The following is a 22,124-nucleotide window of genomic DNA, read 5'->3' as shown; positions in this document are numbered from 1 at the left end:
GAGAGACTAGGAAAGTTTAATTCAGCTTTTAACAGCCGTAGCTTTCCTCTGTAGCAGTTCAGAAAAATTAATTCCACCAGTATTTATCAAGATACCGCTCAGTGCCACTCTATGAACTTGGAATGAAGCAGTGAGAATATAGTGCAATGTCAGTAATCCCCCATGTATATCTTGCTCATTTTCATTCCCCAAGACTCTTCCTCTGCTTGAATACTCTTCCCCATTTATATGTTATCTGTGCATTCTTCAAAGCTCAGCTTAGTCTCTCTTGGGGGAAGCTGAGCTTTGAAGAAGAGCTTTGAGGGGCCTTCTCTTATGAAGTTCACATTCTAACAGAGGGAGATGAGCAATAAAAAAGTAAAGAGGAAAGGATAATTTCAGAAGTTACAAGTGCTATGAAGATGATAAAATAGAATCGGAGGGGAGGAAGGTTAGTCTCCACAGGGTATTCAGGGAAGGCTCTCAGAATAGGTGACATCTGAGCTAAGACCTAAGTGGGAAGAAGGATCATGCCCTTTTAACAAATAAAGCAGAGGGAGGTAAGCCATTTACCCAATGTCACCCAATGAATAAGTGGCAGAGCCAGGATTCAAATCCATATCTGATTCAAGAGCCTCTGTTCTCAACTCTCTCAGTTTGAAAACTGTCAGCCATCCTGGGTACAGCCTGCGCCCTGTGATGATCTTCATACTGCACTCATATGGCGAACCTTCCATAGGCCAGCTCTGTGCTAGGTGTGGAGGGGGCCTGCAGAAATATGACACCATCCCACAAGTCACACTTAGCCCTCCCAGGGAAGAGTCGGAAAGCCTTCCCCAAAGATAGAAAGCCTAAGCTGAATTTTGAAGAATGCACAGATGACATGTAAATGGAGAAGAGAATTCAATAGAGGAACAGTCTTGGGGAATGAGAATGAGAAAGATGTGCACAGGGATTACTGACATTTTAGTATTACTAAACCTGGAGTGCAGGATGGGATGTGATGGGCTACTAGGCTGGTGGAAAAAGCATGGTAAGTCATGAGAGACCTTGAATATGTTGCTAAGGAGCCTTAACTTTATCTCTAGGCGGCAAGGTGCCATTAAAGGATTTGACCACAAAGCGTCTAGGTCAGATCTGTATTCTAAAAAAAAAAAATCTCTCTGACTGGATTGGGGGGTCAGGATTAGAGGCAGAAAAACCAATTTAGGAGCTTTTGAACTCTTTGCATAAGAAATATGGAGAACTTGAACATCCTAGACAGAATAGAAAAGAAGCAAGGGATTAGAGAAATATTTAGGGGAAAATATAAATAGCATTTGGTGATATATAGAATTGGGAACCGAGAAGAGAAAGGAATTGGAGTGAACTCAGAATTCTGACTTGGCCTCTGATCCTGGCTCTTACTTCCCATATGTCGCTCATCTCACCCAGCCCTGTTTCATATGCAGGAGGCACTGAGAAAAAGCCTGTGGGTTGGTTGAATAGTTAGATGAATGTGATCACTGGGGAAGAAATAATCAGAAAAGATTTATAGGAAAAGCAGGGAGAAAAAATAGGCTCTTGAGAGGGCATGAGAAAGAATGAACTCAGATATAGAAATGGAGACTAAAGACTGAATTTTGAGTCACAGACACTGAGAGAGGAGGTTTTTGAGTCAGGTAGTGAAGTAATCAAAGAAGCACTTTGGAAAGGTTACTCTGATGGTGTAACGGAGCTGAGGCTGGGAGGAACAAAAGGCAAGGGAAATAGAAGGTTTTTTGCAGTAATTTCCATAAGAGATAGTGAGGATCAAAGGACACTAGTGCTATAGGGATGAAGAATAGAGAATGGACAAAAGGGACACACCTGCAGGATGCTGCAGCTGACCGATGGAGCAGGGAGAAGAGAAATCTGGGATTATAATTGTGGTTTGGACTCCAACGGTTGAAGCCTTGGTGACTGAGAGGGTAGAGATGTGTTTATAAACAGAGCAAAGCCAGAGGGGCAGGAGGAATTGGGCATGGAAGGGAAGAGAAGCATTCCCTTTGGGCAAGTTGAATTTAAGTTGTAACAAGACTTCTAGATAGAGATATCCATGGGCATCTGAGTAGGTCTAGGAGAACTACTTCATCTCTCCATGTCCAAACAGTCTATCCTGTGTCTGTCCACACGTGCTCTGACAATGAAGAAACAGCCCATGCTCCTACCTATGGCCTACCTAACTCTCACTCAGGCCTCTCTGATCACTGCCTCCCTCCGGAAACACTTTCTTCTTATGGATTTCAGACACGACACACTTCTGGTTCTCCTCCTGCCTTACTGGCTGCTCCCTTTTCTTTTTCTATGCTGGTTCTCCCCTAATTTTTGATCTCGAAAACATCAGGTATTCTCAGGCTGTCTTCTGTCGACCTCCTCTACATTCACGATCTCCTAGGTGACCTCGTCCAGTGCCATAGCTTTAAATGCCACCACATGCTGGTGCCCTCTCCAGCTCTGACGTCTGTTTTGAGTTATAGACTTCTCTATTCCAGAAGTGTTGAACATTTTTGATATCTCTCTCTTTCTCTCTCTCTCTCTCTCTCTCTCTCTCACATACACACACACAGCAAAATATTCTTAAATTTATGAATATTTGCCTATTTAAAAATTCCACTTGTACTATTGGCCATTGTATTATGTACATTATAAAGACAGAAGAATGAGATACAGATTAAACAACAATTTTAAATAGCTGGCTAGCATCTTAAGGTATCATGTTTACAATTTGACAAGGTTCATTGTTAACAGTAGTGGTCATAAGTCCATTTTTCAAATAGTCTTCTTGTTAATCTTTAGTATTTTGGCTCAACTCTCGTCAGATCTTATTGACTAAACGTTATCATTTCTACCTCATGATGTGGTTTGACAAAGAATGAACACTAGGACACGGCTGGCACTTCCCTGTTCACTGTGCTCAATTCTTTGGTTTCGCCTTCAGTCCAGGTTTCTACAGGAATCATTCAAAGTGTAACAGTTTGGTCGAAACTGGATAATACAGTCAGGAAATCTATTTGACCAGGCACAGTTAAACTGTAATTCTCAATACATTGAAAAGAAGAGAATGAGTCAGGACCTCCCACCCACAGAGTTGTGGAATGCTTTTCTCTTTGGCTGGAGACCATGTGTCTTCTTCACGTGTGTCTGTGACTCACGAAGATGTACACTGACTGAGGGGTCAGTCTTACAGCATATACTAAACCAGTGAACCTTTCTTTATTTTTTACTTTTTGAGGTAAAAAATTAACATACATAGATGTGAAAATGTTTTGCCCACACCCAGTGGATCGTCTTGTAAACCCCTGAGGTATAATCAGAGACCAGAAGTATAACTAGTGCCTTTTCAATATCAAACTTGCATGGCCAACAAGCATCTCAAGCTCAATGTATCTAAACATAATATTTTATTCTCCTCCCTCCTAAATAAAACCTATTTCTCTCTTATTTCAGTAAATGGCACTTATATTGACCTAGTTGCTTGAGTTGAGAACCTCAGTCTTCTTGACCTCTCTCATTCTGTCATGCACCCCATCTAATCCATTAGCAAATTCTGTCAACTGTGCCTTCAAATTCTATCCTGAATCTAACTAGGTTTCTCTTCCTCCATTATTACCATTCTGTTCCAAGCCACCACCATCTCCTGCCTACTTTATTGTGATAGGCTCTGAATTGTTCTCCTTACCCTTGCCTGCCTTTCGTCGTTCTCAATGCAGCAGCCAGAAGATCTTGTAAAAACATGTCAAATCGTTTCACTCCTTCATGTAAACCTCTAACGCACTTAGAATTAGGTCTGATTTCCTTACCATGACCTTCAAGAACCTACGTGATCTGGCCCTTGCTTACTTTTAAAAAGTCATCTCCTATCACCCTGTCCCTTTCACTGTGTTCCTGCTACACTGGCCTTTTTGCTATTAGGCAATGCCTTTGCAAGGCTTTTTTCCTCTGATCTCTGCTCAGAGAGGCCTTTCCTGGATACTCTTTTAAAATAGCATACACACGACTTTCACCCCCATCGCTCTTTGACTTTCCCTAGCACCTTGATTTTTATTTACCTTTATCACAATTACCACTAATTAGCATTCTACTATATACTTGTTTGCTCATTTATTGTCTATATTCTCCACTGAAATGAGAGTCCCTTTAGGGCAGGGCCATATCTGTCTTCTCTGCTATATCTCCAGCTCCTAGAACAGTAGCCAGCACATAATCAGGGCTTAGTAAGTATTTAATTGAATGAATGAATAAATGAATCTTCAGAGGGACAACAGAAGAAATCCCGAGGGTAGTTGCCAACATAAGAGAAAAGAGGGCAAAGGGCAAATCTTTGGGAAAATATTTAAATTAAGGGCAAAAGAGGCACTCCAAAGGAAGTGAAATCTCAGCCCCAGTTAACTAGGCATGAAGAGAACACGGCACACATTGAGGTACCCAGCAAGGGAAGTGTCAAGCTGGGCCCATCTCTCTGCCTCAACTATAAGAATGTTTTCAAATTGCGAACTGAGCACACACCAAAAACCTGGCCAGACATGACAAATCAACCTCTCAGCCCAAGGAGGTGCTGTCTCCTGTTATCTTGAAAGTTTCATTTAAAAAGGGTTCAAACCAGGATCCCGAGGCCACAGCGATGCCTAGAGCGCTGTCACTTCTGAGCCGAGACAAAGCGCAGCTCTAGGACGCCCTGGGAATCTGAATGGGCTGCTTGTGGCTCTCCTTTAGAAGTCAAGGCCTGATTCTTAAGAAAACAGTCAGATGCTAGAGAGTGACCTCTTTTATTAGGTTCACCATCTTAGCCACAGAGAGACTATAGTGTTTGTCCATAGCCTGAAATACTCAAAGGCTGGAGTGTTGAAAAGAGGGCAATCCTTCAGGTCTCTGTCGCCATTAATCCTGGTCCTGCTGGCCTCTCCCTTTTGCATCAGAAAAGCTTTCTTGTATTTTTTTTTTTTTAAAGAAGGGGAGAAAACAGCTGTGTGGGATTTGAGAATGGGATTTTAATGGTCACTGAAGACACACAAAAGCTTTGCTATGATCGTGAAGTGTTCTGGGGGCAATTGACTCCTTTGTCCCAGGCAGCAAAACAAGCTGGCTGCTGGAGGAGAAAAGAGAACCAACTGGAACGTGTGATTGAGGTCTCTTCAGGCCAGATCTTCAGCACATTTGCAAAGAGCTGTTTTCAGACGTCTCTTCATGACATTTCAGAATAGCTTTTTAGTGTTTAGCTCGTTTTTACTTTGTGAAAGAAACAAATTAACGTGGAAGGTGCTTGGCATGAATTATTTCGGTAGGTCTTTCTCTCTGGAAGGAAAATGGAAGCTGTGAGTGACAATATGAGTTTGTTTATGTGAAGCAGGCCTTTCACTGTGAGAAAAAAAGAACTGGTGCCCTCCTTTCCTCAGGGCAGCTCAAGGGGCATTTCTCAGCCCTTTGCTCAGCTGAGAAATTGCAACAGATGTGGGATATTGTGAGGCTTCTCAAAATGTTATCTTGAAAACGCTTTGGCGGGGGAGGAGGGTGTTAAATAGTTCTAAGGAGGAACGGACACCCAGAGCAGCAGGAGCCCATCCAGTTACTCTTTTCAGTGAGAACTGGGTCCCTTGTTGTCCACCCATGGAAGGCGGACAGAGAAACTGTGATGGGACAGACCATACTGATCTGGCTCTAAGTTACAATTACTGGGGCTGTTGGAGTCATTGCCATCATACGGGCACTTTCCCTTTAGGGCGAATGAGTGTTATGAAAACTGCTGTTTCCTAAATGGAAATGGCTTAGGCTAGAGGGGTTCCAGACAGCCTAGGTTTTAGTTACTTTGTGTCAGTCTTCGTGACATTTGGCCTGTTAGAACCATGGAGGGGTTATTCTCTCATTTACTGGCTTGCTGTAGGCATCAGAATAATCAGGTAGGGCACGGAATAAACAGTCATGAATCCCTAGTACATAATTCAGTCTAGCTTTTCGGGGGAGCAGAGCTGAAATCAGAGTGATCGTGGAAACCAGCAGGGCTGCATTTAGAGAATAAATCTGGAATTACAGGCTTTGTCTGCCACACATCTATGCATCATACTCATTACAATGTTGTCTGCCAAAAAGCAAGTTTGGTTCACTTTCGATTTTTTTTAAAAAATCAAATAAAAATTATACGTGACGCTGTAAAAGGAAATCCAAACAATATAAAAAAGTATTAACACTTAGAATGTAGAGTAGACCTTCTTGATTGATTGCATTTATAGAAATAATATTTGAAATGTGGTTTATTTTGGCTTACTTTGATTTTTTAAAAGCCTCATTTTAAAAAAATTATAGAGAATAATGAAAAGACATTTTTATTACTGGCAATAGAGAACTTTGTCATGTTTAACTCTATAAGCATATATACAGATTACTTTTGTAGGATAGAATAAAAACAGATATTCCCCCTTACAGCTATTCCAAGAGATATAATAACTAATTTTATCATTCGATACTTTGTTTTCTATTTCTTGGTATCTTAAACATAAAAGAGAATGTGTTTATTTCAGTCATACTTCCCTAATGCCCCATAGAGAATCCTTGGCAAAGTCTTAAATTGTGATTCAGTCTGCGTTTTTGTTAAATGACTTTTTCTTCCCTTAATCTCAAAGCTCTTGATCTCACTGTAGGTGTATTTCCCAGATTAGCTGTGAGAACGTGACAAAATTATTTAATGTTCCTAAGTCTTTCTTTCTGTAAAATAGAGCTAATAATAGCACCTAGCTCCTTATGGTTGTTTTTAGGAATAAATGAGATACTGTAAGTAAAGCTTTTGGCATGGCATATAGTGGATTGTATGTACTCAACAGATGTTAGCTATTAGAAAGGCTCTTTTAGTGGTTATGATGATGATGTTTGAATATCATACTAGAAACACAATTCAATATATTTACTTTATATTTATATCCTACAATAAGATATAAATCCACATTTAACTAACAACACCAGAAATGTAATCAGAAGCATAGTTATTAATTTCCTTGTAGTTTGTTCTTTCGGGAGATATTGATGAGGATTTACAATTTGTAGCATATTAATTTTATTCCAAATATGAATTGTGCTATTTTGGAGAGCTTCTCTGTAAGACCCTTGAGATCACTCTCCCTTCAGCCACCAGAGAATGACCTTTTCATAACATAACTTCTGGTCTCATTCCTCTTCTTTCATTGGCTCCTCTACCTGCAGAATAAAATCTAAATGCCTAGCATTTAAGAAATTTTTTAATCTACCCCAAACCTTCCTTTCTTCCCTCTCATCCCATGTGTCATGCATGAATCTTTACGACCTGCCTGCTTTCCTACCTGGGGAGAGTCTAGTCATCCTTCAAGGCCTGACGCAAATGTGGCTTCCTGTAAGAAACCTTCCAGGATGCCACCAGCCAGAATTAAAATTACCCTCCTCTCTGTTCTTCCCTTAGTAGGCCTATGTTCAATGAATGATTTTCACTTTTATAATCCTTCTGGCAGTCCTGTGTAGTAGGGAGAGTCATCAAGTGCTTGTGCTCAAAAATAATTAGGGCCACCATGATCCCTGCCCCCAAGGAGCTCATGGTCTAGGGTAAGAAGACTCATTAATGCCTCTAACAGGTAGGTAACAGGAATCATGGTCTAGGGAAAGAAGACCCATTAATGCCTCTAACAGGTAGGTAACAGGAATCATGGCAAAGAGGGTGTTCAAAGGGAATATAGAGGTGCTGCACATTCTGTATCCAGGGGGTTTGTATGGGGTAATGTGGGGTCATTGCCATTTGTGTATCTTCATCTGTAGCATTCACATTGCCCCTCCTTAGCCTCTGTCCTATCACTGACCAGATCATTTTCTCCTTTGGCTAGTCAGTTGCAGGGCTGGGACATATTATGATGGAGTACAAGAACGCTGCATTTTGTGTCCAAATGGAACCTTCCAAAATGAGGAAGGACAAATCACATGCGAACCATGCCCAAGACCAGAAAATCCTGGGGCCTTGAAGACCTCAGAAGCTTGGAATGTGTCTGAATGTGGAGGTAAGCATTCTGCCTACCCCTGCTTGCTCTTCTAGTCCCCAATATCATTATTTATACAGGAGGCATAAGTACATTTCAATACAGACAGTGCACACTGCTCCAGGGGCCATATCGGGTTCCTCCCTGGCTCTCCCGTGCCTGACTCAGTGCCTGACACTTGCTGGGTAATGCCCACTTGAATAAATAAATGACAATCTGATAAAATACATCGGCAGAAAAAAGTGTAAATGTTGCAATCACATGCTTTATTCACTATAAATAAATAAACCCTAAGACCTGAGTGATCTGCTAGTACATAGAGATTATTGAAAGTATTAAAATGGAGAAAGTAGTTCTGATTATTTTTCTAGCTTTGGTCTCAGATTCATAGCATATTGATATTTTAATAGGATCCACCTGATTGTTAAAAAAAACTCTGTGAAGAGTTTTTAATTGTCTCTTATAAAATGTTAACTCTGGAGCCAAGCTTACTTAGGTTCAGTTGGGCTTCTTTCCTATATATTAACAAATGTCTTCCCTTTTATTAAATAGAAGAAGGATCAGCTGTATTGACACTGTGGGCTCAAATGGAAGGTGATCTGACGTGGAGATTTGTGGGTGTGTACGTGGCACAGTGCGCAGGGCCCCCTGCGGCTCTGGCCTCTCCTTCCAGTGATGCCCAGAGCCAGCTTTAGTTCCCACCTAAATGACCCCAAGTTCAACCGCAGGACCTGTTCTGGTTTAAAAGTCAGATCCTCAGATTGAATGTAACTCCTACCACATCTTTGACCTGTTATGAAATCCTAGAACTAACTGCAAAGTTGATGAGGAGGTACTTTGGGGCATATGTTCACACTTATATGTGACCTTTATATTTATAAATATAAGAATATAATAATAATAATAATAATAACTAACGTTTATTGAATACCTATCTATGCCAGGCATCATGCTAAGTGTATTACATAAACTTTTTATATGGTCGTTGTTTCACGATAACAACTTTATAATGTTAAAGTGACTCTTTCAAGGTCACACAGCCAAGGAGTGGAGGATTTGAAATCAGAAGCCAGGTGTGACAGGTTCCAGACTCCTCACTTGGGTGTGTGTTCATTAAATGCCACTAAAACCCTAACTTATGGGTAGAAAGAAGACTATGAAAATTAATAGAGGAGAGTCTACGGCCATGCTACCCTGAACAAGCCCGATCCCACCTGATCTCGGAAGCTAAGCTGGGTCGGGCCTGGTTAGTACTTGGTTAGTACTAGGAAGACCAGGTGCTGTAGGCGTAAAACATAAAAAAATAAGGGATTGTAAAATGACAAGCTCCTTGCAATCTGTGAGATCGACCAAGGGTTGCCTCGCCTAAAAAAAAAAAGAAAGAAAATTAATAGAGGAGAGATGATTAGGATCTCTAATCAAGTGGCAACAGATTTTTATAGCATCTTGCCTATCATGACCTAGTTGTCATAGAAGCTGTGCTCCTTGTCATAAACTAAAAAAATAGTAATAAAATAAGGTGCTTAAAGTAAAGGCCACTTGGTTCCTCAGTCAATGTGAATTGGTTGCTTGGATTTCATAGACTAATTGAGGGAGGCCAGGACACACCTGAGGGCAAGGAGATGTAACATAGTAAATATAATTGGTAAAACAGGAGATTCTTCTGTGACTGGAAGAGTCTTTCTATCAGTAGGATGTAATCAGCTGGGTGAGGGTATACTTCTGGGTTGAATGACCAGATTGGTTTGAGGGCTGAGAACCCTCTCTCTGGGGTCTTCTGCATTGCAGGTGCTGCCTGGGCCCTGTGCAGTCCTAAGCCTGAAGCACACCCAGGCCTGCTCCATGCTTGGGAAGCAGTCAGCATTTGGCTCCTTGGAGACATCTTTGCACTTTACTATGTAGCCCTATGGGTAAACATCAGGCACTCACATGCCACCTACTCGGGGTCAGTGGCAGGGCAGGACAGGGCTTCTGTCATTGAGGTGGGGGCTGAGTCAGCACAGACTGTGAGGCCTGTCCAAAGTCTGATGTCATCTGCAGAGAGATGGGAAAGGATCTCTGCCCCAGGGGCCTTGCTCACTTAGGGTCATTGGTCTCCAGGTCTGTGCCAACCTGGTGAATATTCTGCTGATGGCTTTACACCCTGCCAGCTCTGTGCCCTGGGCACATTCCAGCCTGAAGTTGGCCGTACTTCCTGCTTCTCCTGTGGCGGAGGCCTCCCCACTAAACATCTGGGAGCCACTTCCTTCCAGCACTGTGAAACCAGAGGTGAGGATGTGGCAATTTGCCTTTTTCCAGAACTGAATTTCCCATTTGAGAACCACAGGAGTCTGATAAAGCTCTGATCAAGCCCAGCCCAGAGGGGCCCTGGGTGGTGCCCCACTGGCTGGGATGTCAGGTCCCGCTTTATCCACCCCTGCAGGATATGCAGGGAGCACGGGAATCCCCTAAACATGACTGGAGGGACAACCAGGGAGAGATGAGCAGGTGTACACAGGTTCCCCAGCTTCTTCCTCCCAGCCTTCCTCCCTCTCAGCACTCTTACCTAGAGCGACCCACCATCCCACCCTGACACGTCCTACCCCTTCTCCAGAGCCCTACTCCTGCTGCCTCTTGTAGGAGCCCAGGTTCACGCCCAGTGTCAGTTCTGTACCCTCAATACTCACAAACATGCTCTGCATGAAGACGAGTTGTAACTGTTTATTCCTGACTCTGCATGGACCACAAACTTTTTGAAGATACAGCCATACTTTGTTCCCTTTGTGTTTTTCTTAGCAACATGAGTCACAAGTTCCACCTAGGCTGGCTATTTAGAGAATTAAGTGTTGATTAGCCACAGATTAGTAGGAAAGCAGTACTTCATTTGGGATAAAAATTGATTTCATTAACTGTGAAATCTTTTATCTTACATTGGATAAAAATACTTTTTTTTTCATTCTTTCCACTCATTTCTGTTTGCACAGTTCAATGTTCTCCTGGACACTTCTACAACACCACCACTCACCGATGTATTCGTTGCCCAGCAGGAACATATCAGCCTGAATTTGGAAAAAATAATTGTGTTTCTTGCCCAGGAAATACTACGACTGACTTTGATGGCTCCACAAATATAACCCAGTGTAAAAGTAGGTCTCTCTCTAAGGCTTTTCACAGCGCTAATTACAAAGTCAAGTGCCTGGGTCCGTGTGTGTGTGTGTGTGTGTGTGTGTGTGTGTGTGTGTGTGTGTGTGTGTGTGTGTGTCTGTCTGTGTCAAGGATCTCAGGTTCATTCAGAACCATGTACATGTTCTTAGCCCAGCTCACGACTTTGTAGACCAGCACTGAAAGAGACCAGGGCTTGACCCCCAGGTAGTCACCTTTATTGATTCTGGCTACTTCTCCAGGCACATTCACAGGCCTGTAGTTGCTGTAATTTCCTCCTAAGGGCAAAATTTCAATTCATCCCTGTTCAGCCAGCATTATTTCATGACTGCTATGTGCCAGGCAGAACAAGTCCCTAGCCTCTCAGGTAGCACAAGCTGTGGGATTGTGGAGGAGGGAGCAACTCATTCTTTCTGGAGAAATGAGCAAAGTCTTCTGGAGGGCATGAGAAAGTTTTGGTGGGGAGACTGTGGGGAGAGCAGGAGAAAAAGCTTTATGCCTAAGAGCATAGCTGGGAGGAAACACAGGCTCAGAAAAGCAAAACGCTTTTGGGGAAGAGACTCCAGGAAGGGAAGCCTTGAATACTACAGTAAGGAGTTTGATTGGTATTTTATGAGAAGGAGGAAGCAAATCATTCAATGACTTCTTGTCGTGTTGTTTGTTTGTTTGTAATCATTGTGTAAAATTCTCTAGTAAAGGCCAAAAAGTAAATCTCAGCTGATTTGGTCTCATTAAGACAGCAATGTTCAGGAGCAAGGAGGCTTCCCTAAGCTGGAGGAGTTTGGGATTGACAGGGGCAGTGAATCATTTCAATTTTATGATTGGAAGATTATCTAGTTTTCTCTCTATCCCAATGAAGTCCCTTTAACCATATCTTCACAAGTAGCCCTCTAATCTCTTCTCGAAAACTTGGCATAACAAGAATCTTACTACCTGTCATGATATCCTAGATTTGGGGAAGTTCACAGTGTTGGAAGGTTCTTCTCCACACCAAGATGAAATCTGTTTCTTGTACTCCCACCTTCTGCTCTTTGGGAGCCACATGGCATGTTCCTTCAGGCTCAAAGGCAGTTTTCTCAGCTCCAAGGCTCTCCCTTCCCCATCTTCTAAGAAGAAAAGTCTGCTTATTTTTTTTTTTTTTACTAGAGTAATAAATCTCAGTTACAATTAAAAAGGAAAAGGGTAATTTCTTTAACATTTTCTCTTGCACAGATTCACCTGACAGTTTTAAACAATAAATCCTTTGAGGGCGAGGATTGTGTCTTTCTCATTTCTGAACCCCCAGAGCTTTTGATAACATTTGTTGGATGAGGAAAGTCAATGAATGAATATGTGGCCGAGGGGTGTGTTTGTGTGTGTGTGCGCGCGCGCATGAGCACGCGTGTGTGTGCGTGTGTTCACTCCTTGTCTTTGGTGCCAAAGGTGAATATCTAGCCTGCCCCATACTGACTGATAGCTAATTAGAATTCTCTTCCCCACTTAAAAATAAAACATGGTCTTGACCAGAAAAAAAGCGAAAGAATATGGCTGTCATGTCTTCATCAAAGATCTCTAGGAAGGGGTTAAATGTCCTCTACTGAGCAGTAAGCTCTGTTCTCCCAGATTTTGACAGACCTAGAGGTTCTGTGTCATGGTTCCCCTGGCACTTGGACTTTGTAAACAAAATATTGAAAACTAAAGTTGTCCTTTTGTTTCACAAACGCCTGCCCCTGACCTTGAGCACCATTAAGCTAAAAAGAAAATGATGCCTGAGAACTCAGAAGGGTGGGCTCTGTGTGGGGAGCGAATGTAGCTAGGCTCCCAGAGGGGACCCTGGGCATAACAGGACAGATTCAATCCCAGGATACTATCATTTCCAGGCCCCATTCCTCAATGACAAAAGGGACACAGTGGTTCTCAGCGGCTATGGCAGAGTGATGTTGTGCCTTTATAACTCATGGCATTTCCTCTTCCAGACAGAAGATGTGGGGGGGAGCTGGGAGATTTCACCGGATACATCGAATCCCCAAATTACCCAGGCAATTACCCGGCCAACACTGAGTGTACGTGGACCATCAACCCGCCCCCCAAGCGCCGCATCTTGATTGTGGTCCCTGAGATCTTCCTGCCTATAGAGGATGACTGTGGAGACTACCTGGTGATGCGGAAAACCTGTGCGTCCTACCCCTCTGCTCCCCTCCCCTCCCAGGGCCAGCTGGGAAGCCTGATGACATGCCCCCCACCACCCAGCTTTCAATGTGAGAACCAGATCTAGAATATCACCTTTGTATTAGAATAGAGATGAGTCATAAGTTTTTAGAGTTTGCCAAGAAACAAAATTTAGACAAAAACCACACACTGAGGCCTCTTGCTGAACCCCAGTGGGATTCCTGCAGGTCAGTCTTTGCTCTGTGCTTGCTGGGTACCTTCTTCCACAAGGACACAGAGAATTGATGAAGCTCATGCATGGCTGGACCTGGACACTTACCTCACTCTAGGAATTAACTCATGGCGTGGGAACTGACCAAAGCAAAAGGCATGGTCCAGCCAGGAAGAACCCTCCTCCCATCTTGACACGTGACCCAGTGTCCACAAAGGGACACTGCAGTCAGCACAGCTTAGAGATAGTGTAGTGAGTGGGCTCCGTGGCTAGACTGCCTGGGTCTGACTCCCAGCTCCACTTCTTATTAGTTCTGTGGTCTTGGGCATACTTTTTGGGTTTTCTTTGCCTCAGTTTCCTCATCCATTAAAATGTGATAATGTTGTTACCTCATAGGGTTATCACGAGGAATAAATGAGTTCATATTCTTAAAGCATATGTGTTTGCTGTTCTTATTAGTGGTTTCAGTGTCGGAAGACAGGTGTGGGTCTTGACTTTTCCACATACTGGCTGTGTGACCCTGGCCAGGTGCTTAATCTCTATAAATGAGACAACGACTGAACCAGCTTTCTACAGTTTTCAGAGAGTTAGTTAGATAAAGTTTATAAAGTGCGTAGCACACTGCCTGGTCCTAGGACGTATGTAGTAGTTGGCGGTAATTATTCCTAGGTTACAGCAGGTCAGCTCTGGGATGTACGGACTCCTTCTCCAGCTCCTAGTGTGCTGCATCCTGGGCTGCTGCCATTTGCTTGGCCACAGGCCTTTCAGTTAGCCTCCCCTGGAGGCCCGCATCACCAAATGCATCTACTCAATTTCCCGGACTTTAGCTCTTATGATGGCTCAGCTGGGCCTGAAGAGCTCTTGAGCATAATTTGTTTTATAGTGTGAGCATTTGAAAAGATAAATGTTCATCGTATGCCTACTCAGTGATGAATTTTGAACCTTACCCCTCTCTAACTTCCCTTGGCAGCTTCATCCAATTCTGTGACGACATATGAAACCTGCCAGACCTATGAACGCCCTATTGCCTTCACCTCCAGATCAAAGAAGCTGTGGATTCAGTTTAAGTCCAACGAAGGGAACAGCGCCAGAGGGTTCCAGGTCCCCTATGTGACATATGATGGTAAGTGCTATGAAGCTCGGGCTGCCTTTGGAGAAGGCTCTACTTGGGAGGAGCATCTCTGCTTTGAACAGAATCAACTTCTGGGCCAACTGGTGGATTACTGACCAGCACGCATGCCCAGAAAGTCAGGCAAGATCAGGACAAAGGACATTGCTGACTCATAAGTGCCAAATTTTAAACTGGCATTTGGGAACACTGACTACTGGAATGAAAAGATGTTTTAGAAAATAAAAGGGAGCATAGCTTGGTGGGTAAGAACATGGGCTTTGGAGTCAGCTAGCCTAGTTTGATCTCTATTGTGATTTTGTTTATGTTACTTACAATCTCTAAGCCTCATTTTCTTAATGGGCAAATGATGATAATCATTAAACTTAATATAAGAGTTCAATGGGAATATATCTGATGGACTTGGTGCAATGCCCAGCACATAGTAAATACTCAATAAATATTAACATAATTGTGGCTTTTATTAAAAGGAATCCTGAGGAGAGGGGAGAAAGACTCAAGTTCTGGCCCTGTGTCTACCACTAACTCACTGAGTGATTTTGGGCAAGTGAGATGACTTCTCTGGTTTCATTTTCTTCTTGTTAAGTGAAAGGATATCTTTGGAGCCCTACTTAGCTCTGACACTTTGTTGACCAACATTTACTAAGAATACAAAATAAACTGGACCTTGTCCCAGAGGACCTCATAATCTATAGGGGAAGAGTCATCTGTTCATTCATGAACTTACTCATTCATCCATCCAACAAATATTTAATGAGCATCTACTGTGCCAGGCATTGGGCTAAGTGCTGGAGACAACATGGTAAGTGATAGAAACTTAAAAAAGTATATATTGTCATAGATGCTATAATGGGGCATGTACTATCCTCTGTGTGAAGATAGAAGAAGTGGCAACAGTTAATTTTGCATGGGTTTTTGAAAGATTTGGAGAAAAGTCTCAAGAGATTTGGATCTAGAAAGAACATGAGATTTTTGTTTTGTTTTATAAATGGGAGGAAGAACATTCAGGAAGAAGGAATGACAAAGTATTTGGCATATGTGGAGACTGATGATTTGGCCAGTTAGTAGAGTGCATGGGACTTAGCACTGAGAGATGAGATTAGGAGGGGATGGGGGTTAGGTTGTGAGTGCCAAACTTAGAAGAGTAAATCTAATTGTATAGGGAGCCATTGAAGGTGTTTAGACAGACAAGTGCCCAAAGTAGGTCTTTTGGAAAGAAAATATTCTATGGATTTCCTAAAAACACTTCACAAAGTTTATTTCTAATGTATTCCAAAAGCTAGGATTATCCTCTCTGCACCAGAAACCATGTCAAATACCCAAGACATGGGCTCTTAGTATCGGACTCCTAGGTAGACACAAGTGCCTCCCACAGGGCCCTGCTGAAAGACAGAGTGCCTCATCTACCTGAAAGCAGCCAGCTGAAAACCTCCCCTATCTGGAGTCAGGAAGGAACCAAAACGTGGAGACTCTAGAATAAGTGTCATAAAAGCTCACATAGTTTAGTCTGGCTGTTCTGAACTCTGCCTTTGTGATACAAGAAAACATCTTGATTTTTTAAAAAATTAAAGACGAAAGGAAATTACACATAACCCTGGTCAGGCCCACAGGAGTGCGTCTTGCACATGTTACAGCAGAAAGTAGTTGAAAATTGCTGCTTTGGCCATACAGAAGACATTTAGATTTTCACCTAGAGCCTATTTAATATATTTTTTAAACATATATTTCAGATAAGTTTGATATATGGTTTCTAAGCTCAGAAGAACGGATATCACATTTAGAAAGGGCAGATGAGGCCTCTGTAGACTGTCCCACTGACTGCTGGGGAACAGGGAGAACTGTAGTCATGACTAATGTGGGCTGAGCATCACTGAGCACCAGGCACATGCGAAGTGCTTTTGACATGGCATATTCCTCACAATCACCCATAAAATAGACACGATTCTTTCCTAATTTTACAGATGAAGCCACTCTGGCTGTGAGATTTAGCTGGCCCAAGGTCACAGCAGCATAAAGTTGCAGAGGTCTTTGGGACTATAGGTCCTGAGTTCTTGCCTATAATACCTGACTGCTTTGTTCATGACTGTTAGAGCAAGTGGGGAGACACAGTAGTTCTTAAAAGCAGAGGAAATATTTTTAAAAGGGAGTGGTCTAGAAGCATTTGATATAGTGGTAAACAGCTCTCCAGCTCTCTCTGAAGCAGAACATAGCACAGCAAATGCCCATCATCAAAAGGAGCTAGTCCTCTGAGGTAGGGACTCAGCAGCAGAGGCATTCAAGATAAAAAGCATGTGCCCTTACTCATATTTTATACTCACTAAAATAAAAGCATAAGAAGAAAGATGCCATATGAATAGAGTACCAGTGAAATTGCATATGTGTTAAATTGTAATTATGAGTAGTATACTATTAATTTCCATTTACAATCACTTGACAAGGGGACGCTTTTTCAAGAACTCCTCCCACACAGTTCCAGTGATGTTCTTATGATTTGTTTGGTTTTGTTGCACATGATATGCATACAAAGAGGCATTTTTTTTCAGCAAGATTGTGTTTTGCATATGCTTGATTTGAATTATGACTGTAGGAAATAGACTAGACTTTGAAGGGGTTCCATTTGGAGAAGGCTTACACTGTGTGCTCTGCATTTAATGTGTATGTCAGGACCCAAAATTATTAATGAGAAAATGAGTAACTTTCTTCCCTTTCCAACCAGCCAAATTCTCCCCACCCCTAACCCCATTCAAAAAAAAAAAGGAGAGAAAGGTCTTGCTTGGTGGATAAGAAGCTTGATTGTTTTATATAATATAAGGACAGAGAGAGAAAAAAGGAAGAGGAGAGAAAGGAGAAAAGTAGAGAGGGAGAGAAGAGGCATGAGCCTGGATGAGCTCACCAGGGAGTGAGTATAGACAGAAAAGAGATGACAATCAAGCACTGAGCTCTGGGACCCTCCTACAATAATAGGTCAGGAAGAGAAGAAGGAAAAGCAACAGAGCCTCAGACAAAGAAACCATTGGGGTACAAGGAAAACCAAAGAGTGTGGTGTCCTAGAAGATGAGTGAAGAAGTGGATCAAGGAGGAGGGGTAATTTGTCAAATCAAATGCTACTGATGCATCAAGGAAGATAAGGATTGAGAGTTGACCTTTGGGGTTTAGCAACATGAAGGCCATTGGTGACCTTGACAAGCAGTTTTGGGTGAGTGGTAGAGTCCAAAGCTGACTGGACTGGGTTTGAGAAAGAAAGAAATCAGAGACAAGAATCAGAGACAGTGAGTGTTCACAATTCTTTCAAGGCGTTTTGCTACAAATGGGAGCAGCGACACAGAATGGAAGCTGGAAGGAGAAATGAGGTCAAGAGAGGGACTTTTTTTTTGGATTGGAGACATAACAGCATGTTTGCATGCTGAAGGAAGAGACTAGTAGAGAGAGGACATTTTATTATATAGGAAAGAAAGAGCAGAATTACTGGAACAATGCCCTTGATTTTGTGAGAGAAGATGGAGCCAGTGAGCAAAGTGGAAGGATAGGCCTTGACTGGATGCACAGAGGGTTTATCTGAAGGAAGACAGAACAGGAAAGATGGGTGCCAATGCTGGAAGGTGAAAGGATGTGCTGGGGAGTCTATGGATGTTATCTTCTGATTGCCTCCCGGATAGCAGAGGTCATTGTTCTGACAGCAGCTACAGAAGGAGCATTTCTCAGAACCTTATTTAAAAAAAAGGAAAGAAAAACTGAGTTTGGAAGTAACTAAACCATACAAATGTAAAATATGTCCTTTCTTCCAATAGAGGACTACCAGGAACTCATCGAAGACATAGTTCGAGATGGAAGGCTCTATGCATCTGAGAATCATCAGGAAATACTCAAGGTGAGTATGTACCGAAGGTGGACATGGCAGTCATGCACAGAGCTTCTGAGCAACCTTCAGAGGAAGGTCTCTTTGCTCTGTATTGCCATCTTTCAGACACCTAGCCTGCTCTGGGCTGAGCTCAGTTTTATATCTTCACTAGACTTCATTAAAAAAAATTTCACGAGGCTGTCTGTAGTGTTGTCAAGTGAAGTTGTATTTTTTCAATTTGGAAATGTGTGGAAGAGCAGTGGGAAACTTGTTTATCATCAATCCAGGGCAGCAGCAAATTGTTTTCATGTTTGTTCTCCAAATAGTTGAAGATCCTCAGCTCCTCCGTCCTTCAAGCATGAAATTCACCAAATTTTAGATGTTTATAAGTAATTTCAATAAGCACTTGCCATGTCACTAACCCAATAAATATTCCCTAAATGCCAATGTTGCTTGCATCTTGTCTGGTTTAGAAAAAGAAAACAGTTTTTTATATATTAAGTCTTCCTTTATAAAAGCAATACATGCTTTTTGTTGATAATTAGGAAAAATGAAAACTAGAAAAAAGTTAAAACTCAGTTTTTGAAAAACAAAGTGTTTTTCAGCTAATCAGCCTAACACTGGGTCATTATAGTTCCATTGGCAAAATTTCAGAATGTTTAAATATTTTGGCCCAGTAACAAAACTTCTGTTCATTTTAGGATAAGAAGCTGATCAAGGCACTGTTTGATGTCCTGGCCCATCCCCAGAACTATTTCAAGTACACGGCCCAGGAGTCCCGGGAGATGTTTCCAAGATCTTTCATCCGATTGTTGCGTTCCAAAGTGTCCAGGTTTTTGAGACCGTACAAATGAGTCTGCCCACATGCCACTTAGTTCCATGTTCTGCCTGTGGGCTGGTGGGACACAGCTGTCTGCTTCCGCAGCCAGCATAGTCAGATATCACTGCCTCCAGTAGCAGTGACTCGTTAGAGTTCCATTTTTATAGATAATACATATATTTTGGTAAAATGAACTTGGTTTTTCTTTCTCAGCATTGTGAATGTGGACTGAGAAAGGCTTGGAGTCATACCCGCTCCTCATTGCTGTGGGCAGATATGTCTTAGATACATCAAGGGCTGGCTGAGCTGGACCTCAGTCAGCTCAGGTGAGACTCACCTGTCCTTCCGGGTTCTCACTCCTCCCCAAGTGGGCTGTGGTGGAAAGGAGGCCACAGAAGGGGCTGCCTCACCTGAAACCTCAGCTTCCTCCAGCCCAGCCCTCCCTAAGGGAGCTCTCTGCATCCAGGTACAAGCTCTGACCACGCAGATCAGGAAAAGGGGGGTAGGGGAGAGGAGGGAGGGAGAGCCCTCTAGACGCCATCCACACACCTGAGACTTGGTAGGACTCTGTTTCTCCGCAGCCTTCTTCTCCAGGTTGTGTGGCCTAAGTTTGATCCCAGGATCTTGAGTTCTAAGCATTGGTCATTAAAATACACTTAAAACAGAAAGAATTAGAAATAAAAAAATAAAAACTAAGTAATTCCTCAGACTTAATAATGTAGACCAATTGACAGCCTTCTTTGTTGCCAGCTTCCACTCTGTAGCAAAGGCCCAGTGCAGGTTTTATCCCTAGCGATGTCTTTAGACACTCTTCTGGACATGGTGATAGGGCCTGGAGAGCGGGTCGGACAGGATCTCCTTGGTGGATGAGAATTCATGAAAAGGAGACTTTACAAACCTTGAGTCATACTGCAAAGGGTCCTGTTTCCACAGTGGGCTTCCCACCAGGGCTGTCCGAGGTCCAGGTGGGATGTGGTAAAGACCAGCCTGTTATATTTGCCTTGTTTTCTCACCCTCCAGGGCGAGAGACTGGCTCAGCTCTGAGGACATGAGCAGCGCTGCTAAGGGTAGTCTCTCTTAATGGTCACATCATTGCCAGAGGCATCTACACAAATCCTGGCCTCTGAGTACCGTGGAATCATCTCACTTGTGGTCAGCACAACAGGGCCTCACAATCATTTTCTTCTACAGGAACTTGAATTTTTAATATTATTGTATTTTTAAAAATTTAAATCCATAGGCAAAAATCTCATTACAGTGAATAAAAAAGAATCCTATTGAGCAAGCTGCCATTTCCCTAATGAATGGGCTGACTACACATAAACATAGTGTTTTGTTATTTTGGTAATAAACTGTACACACAATTCTCTATACCAAAGTACTAAAAAATAGTTAAATATTTTTAAAGAAAACAAAGACTTTTATTATTGTTGAACTCGCTTTTTACCTCAGTGGTTTTGTGGTTTATTTTAACCTATTAATAAGATTGATTAAAAAAAGAACCCTAATCAAACTTTTCTTCTTTATTTGGATGGCTCCTAAATTCTCATTTCTAAATTTCAACACCTTCATTAAAATATGAAGGTGTTCAAATTTTCGAAGAGAATTAAAACAAGCACTTGGAATTTGTAATACCAGAACTTTGCCTACATTTCTGAGTCTAATGATAAGATGAAAATTCAAATGTAATATAACTTGAGTCAGGGACCTGACCAATGGGGAGGTGGGTGAGCTAAACCAAGCCATCCTGCCCAAGCTCATAACTGTGTGAATCTGTATGGCTGATTTCACAAGAAGGCTAGGGACAGAAATATGCTGGGTGTTGGAGGAAGGCTGCATAAACCTCATCTCTGTGAAGCATCCTCCAGGAATAGACCATCCACCTTAGCTGTGCTCCTCTTACAAGCATGAGCCACTGAGGCCCTCCTGAAGCTTCCTCTCTCTCCCAGTCAACCAACCTAACTGACGCTGTGGTCCTGTTGGATGCCTGGGGCTACTGTTGCCACCTGCTAAATCAAATATTTACTGAACATCTGCTATGTGCCAGATATTCTTCTAGGCCCTAGGGATGCACAGTAACAAGACAGACAAGATTCTTACTCTCAAAGAACTTACATTTTAGAGGAAGGAGACAGACAATGAACAAATAAATCTCCAATGAAAAGTATCAGCTAGTAGTAAGTGTTATGTGGAAAATTAAAATAGGTTAATGTAACAGATGACTGTGTGGCTACTTTAGGATTGTGGACTGTGGGTGGTCTCTCTAGAGAACTAACATTTTAACTAAAAACTAAATAGCAAGAAGGAACCAGCCTTGGGAAAATGAGGAGAAAGAGCATTCCATATAGAGGAAAGCCAATTGCAAAGGCCATCATGCAGGAACAGGCATGTATGTGCTAGTGAGAAGGTGAGTGGTACGAGGCGAGGCCAGGAAGCTGCACAGGGGCCAGAGCACGTCAGGCTTTGGAATCCCAAAAGAGGGGTTCAGGTTTACTTCTAAATGTGTTGTGAAGATTTTAGAGGGGTTTAAGTAGAGGCATGGGATGACCTGATTTATGTTTTTAAAGGATAGCTCTGGTTACTGTATGAAGAATAGATTTTCGAAAGCAGGCATGGATGTAGAGAGCTATTGCAACCAACCAAGCAGTCATCCAGGTGGGAGATGAGGCTGTCTGGGTTAAGGAAGTAGCGCTAGAGATGAAAGAATAGAAGGATTCTGGACATATTTCAGAGGAGAGTCAACAGAACTTGCTGAGGAGGATTGACTGGAAGGGGAAGGGAAAGACAGCATCCAAAGATGACTCCTACTTACCTGAGCAACTGATAGAAAGACCGTAGGAAGAAGCAGGTTT

The 22,124-nt window shown here is 42.4% G+C and overlaps 1 protein-coding gene and 1 pseudogene across 6 annotated transcripts in view; both read left to right on the top strand.

Annotated features, from left to right (window-relative positions):
- Positions 1–20,785, top strand: part of SCUBE2 (signal peptide, CUB domain and EGF like domain containing 2) — a 60,283-nt gene extending 39,498 nt beyond the window's left edge. For 5 of the 6 annotated variants that reach the window (XM_039863536.1, XM_039863539.1, XM_039863538.1 and 2 more), the window contains 7 exons: positions 7,836–8,006; positions 10,086–10,253; positions 10,949–11,110; positions 13,082–13,363; positions 14,456–14,608; positions 18,403–18,482; positions 19,154–20,785. In XM_039863536.1, the coding sequence (XP_039719470.1) occupies positions 7,836–8,006; positions 10,086–10,253; positions 10,949–11,110; positions 13,082–13,363; positions 14,456–14,608; positions 18,403–18,482; positions 19,154–19,306 (1,169 nt within the window). In that variant the 3' untranslated portion in view covers positions 19,307–20,785. The remainder of the gene's footprint in view (positions 1–7,835; positions 8,007–10,085; positions 10,254–10,948; positions 11,111–13,081; positions 13,364–14,455; positions 14,609–18,402; positions 18,483–19,153) is intronic. The other variant, XM_039863535.1, reaches the window with a different exon arrangement.
- On the top strand, positions 9,162–9,274 carry LOC120603296 (uncharacterized; annotated as a pseudogene).
- Positions 20,786–22,124: the final 1,339 nt, after the last annotated feature.

The sequence above is a fragment of the Pteropus medius genome, unplaced genomic scaffold (assembly GCF_902729225.1).
Source record: "Pteropus medius unplaced genomic scaffold, Ma_sr-lr_union100, whole genome shotgun sequence".
NCBI classification, from domain to species: domain Eukaryota; kingdom Metazoa; phylum Chordata; class Mammalia; order Chiroptera; family Pteropodidae; genus Pteropus; species Pteropus medius.
The sequence above is the reverse complement of the archived record's forward strand: the minus strand, read 5'-3'. Positions and strand labels throughout refer to the sequence as shown.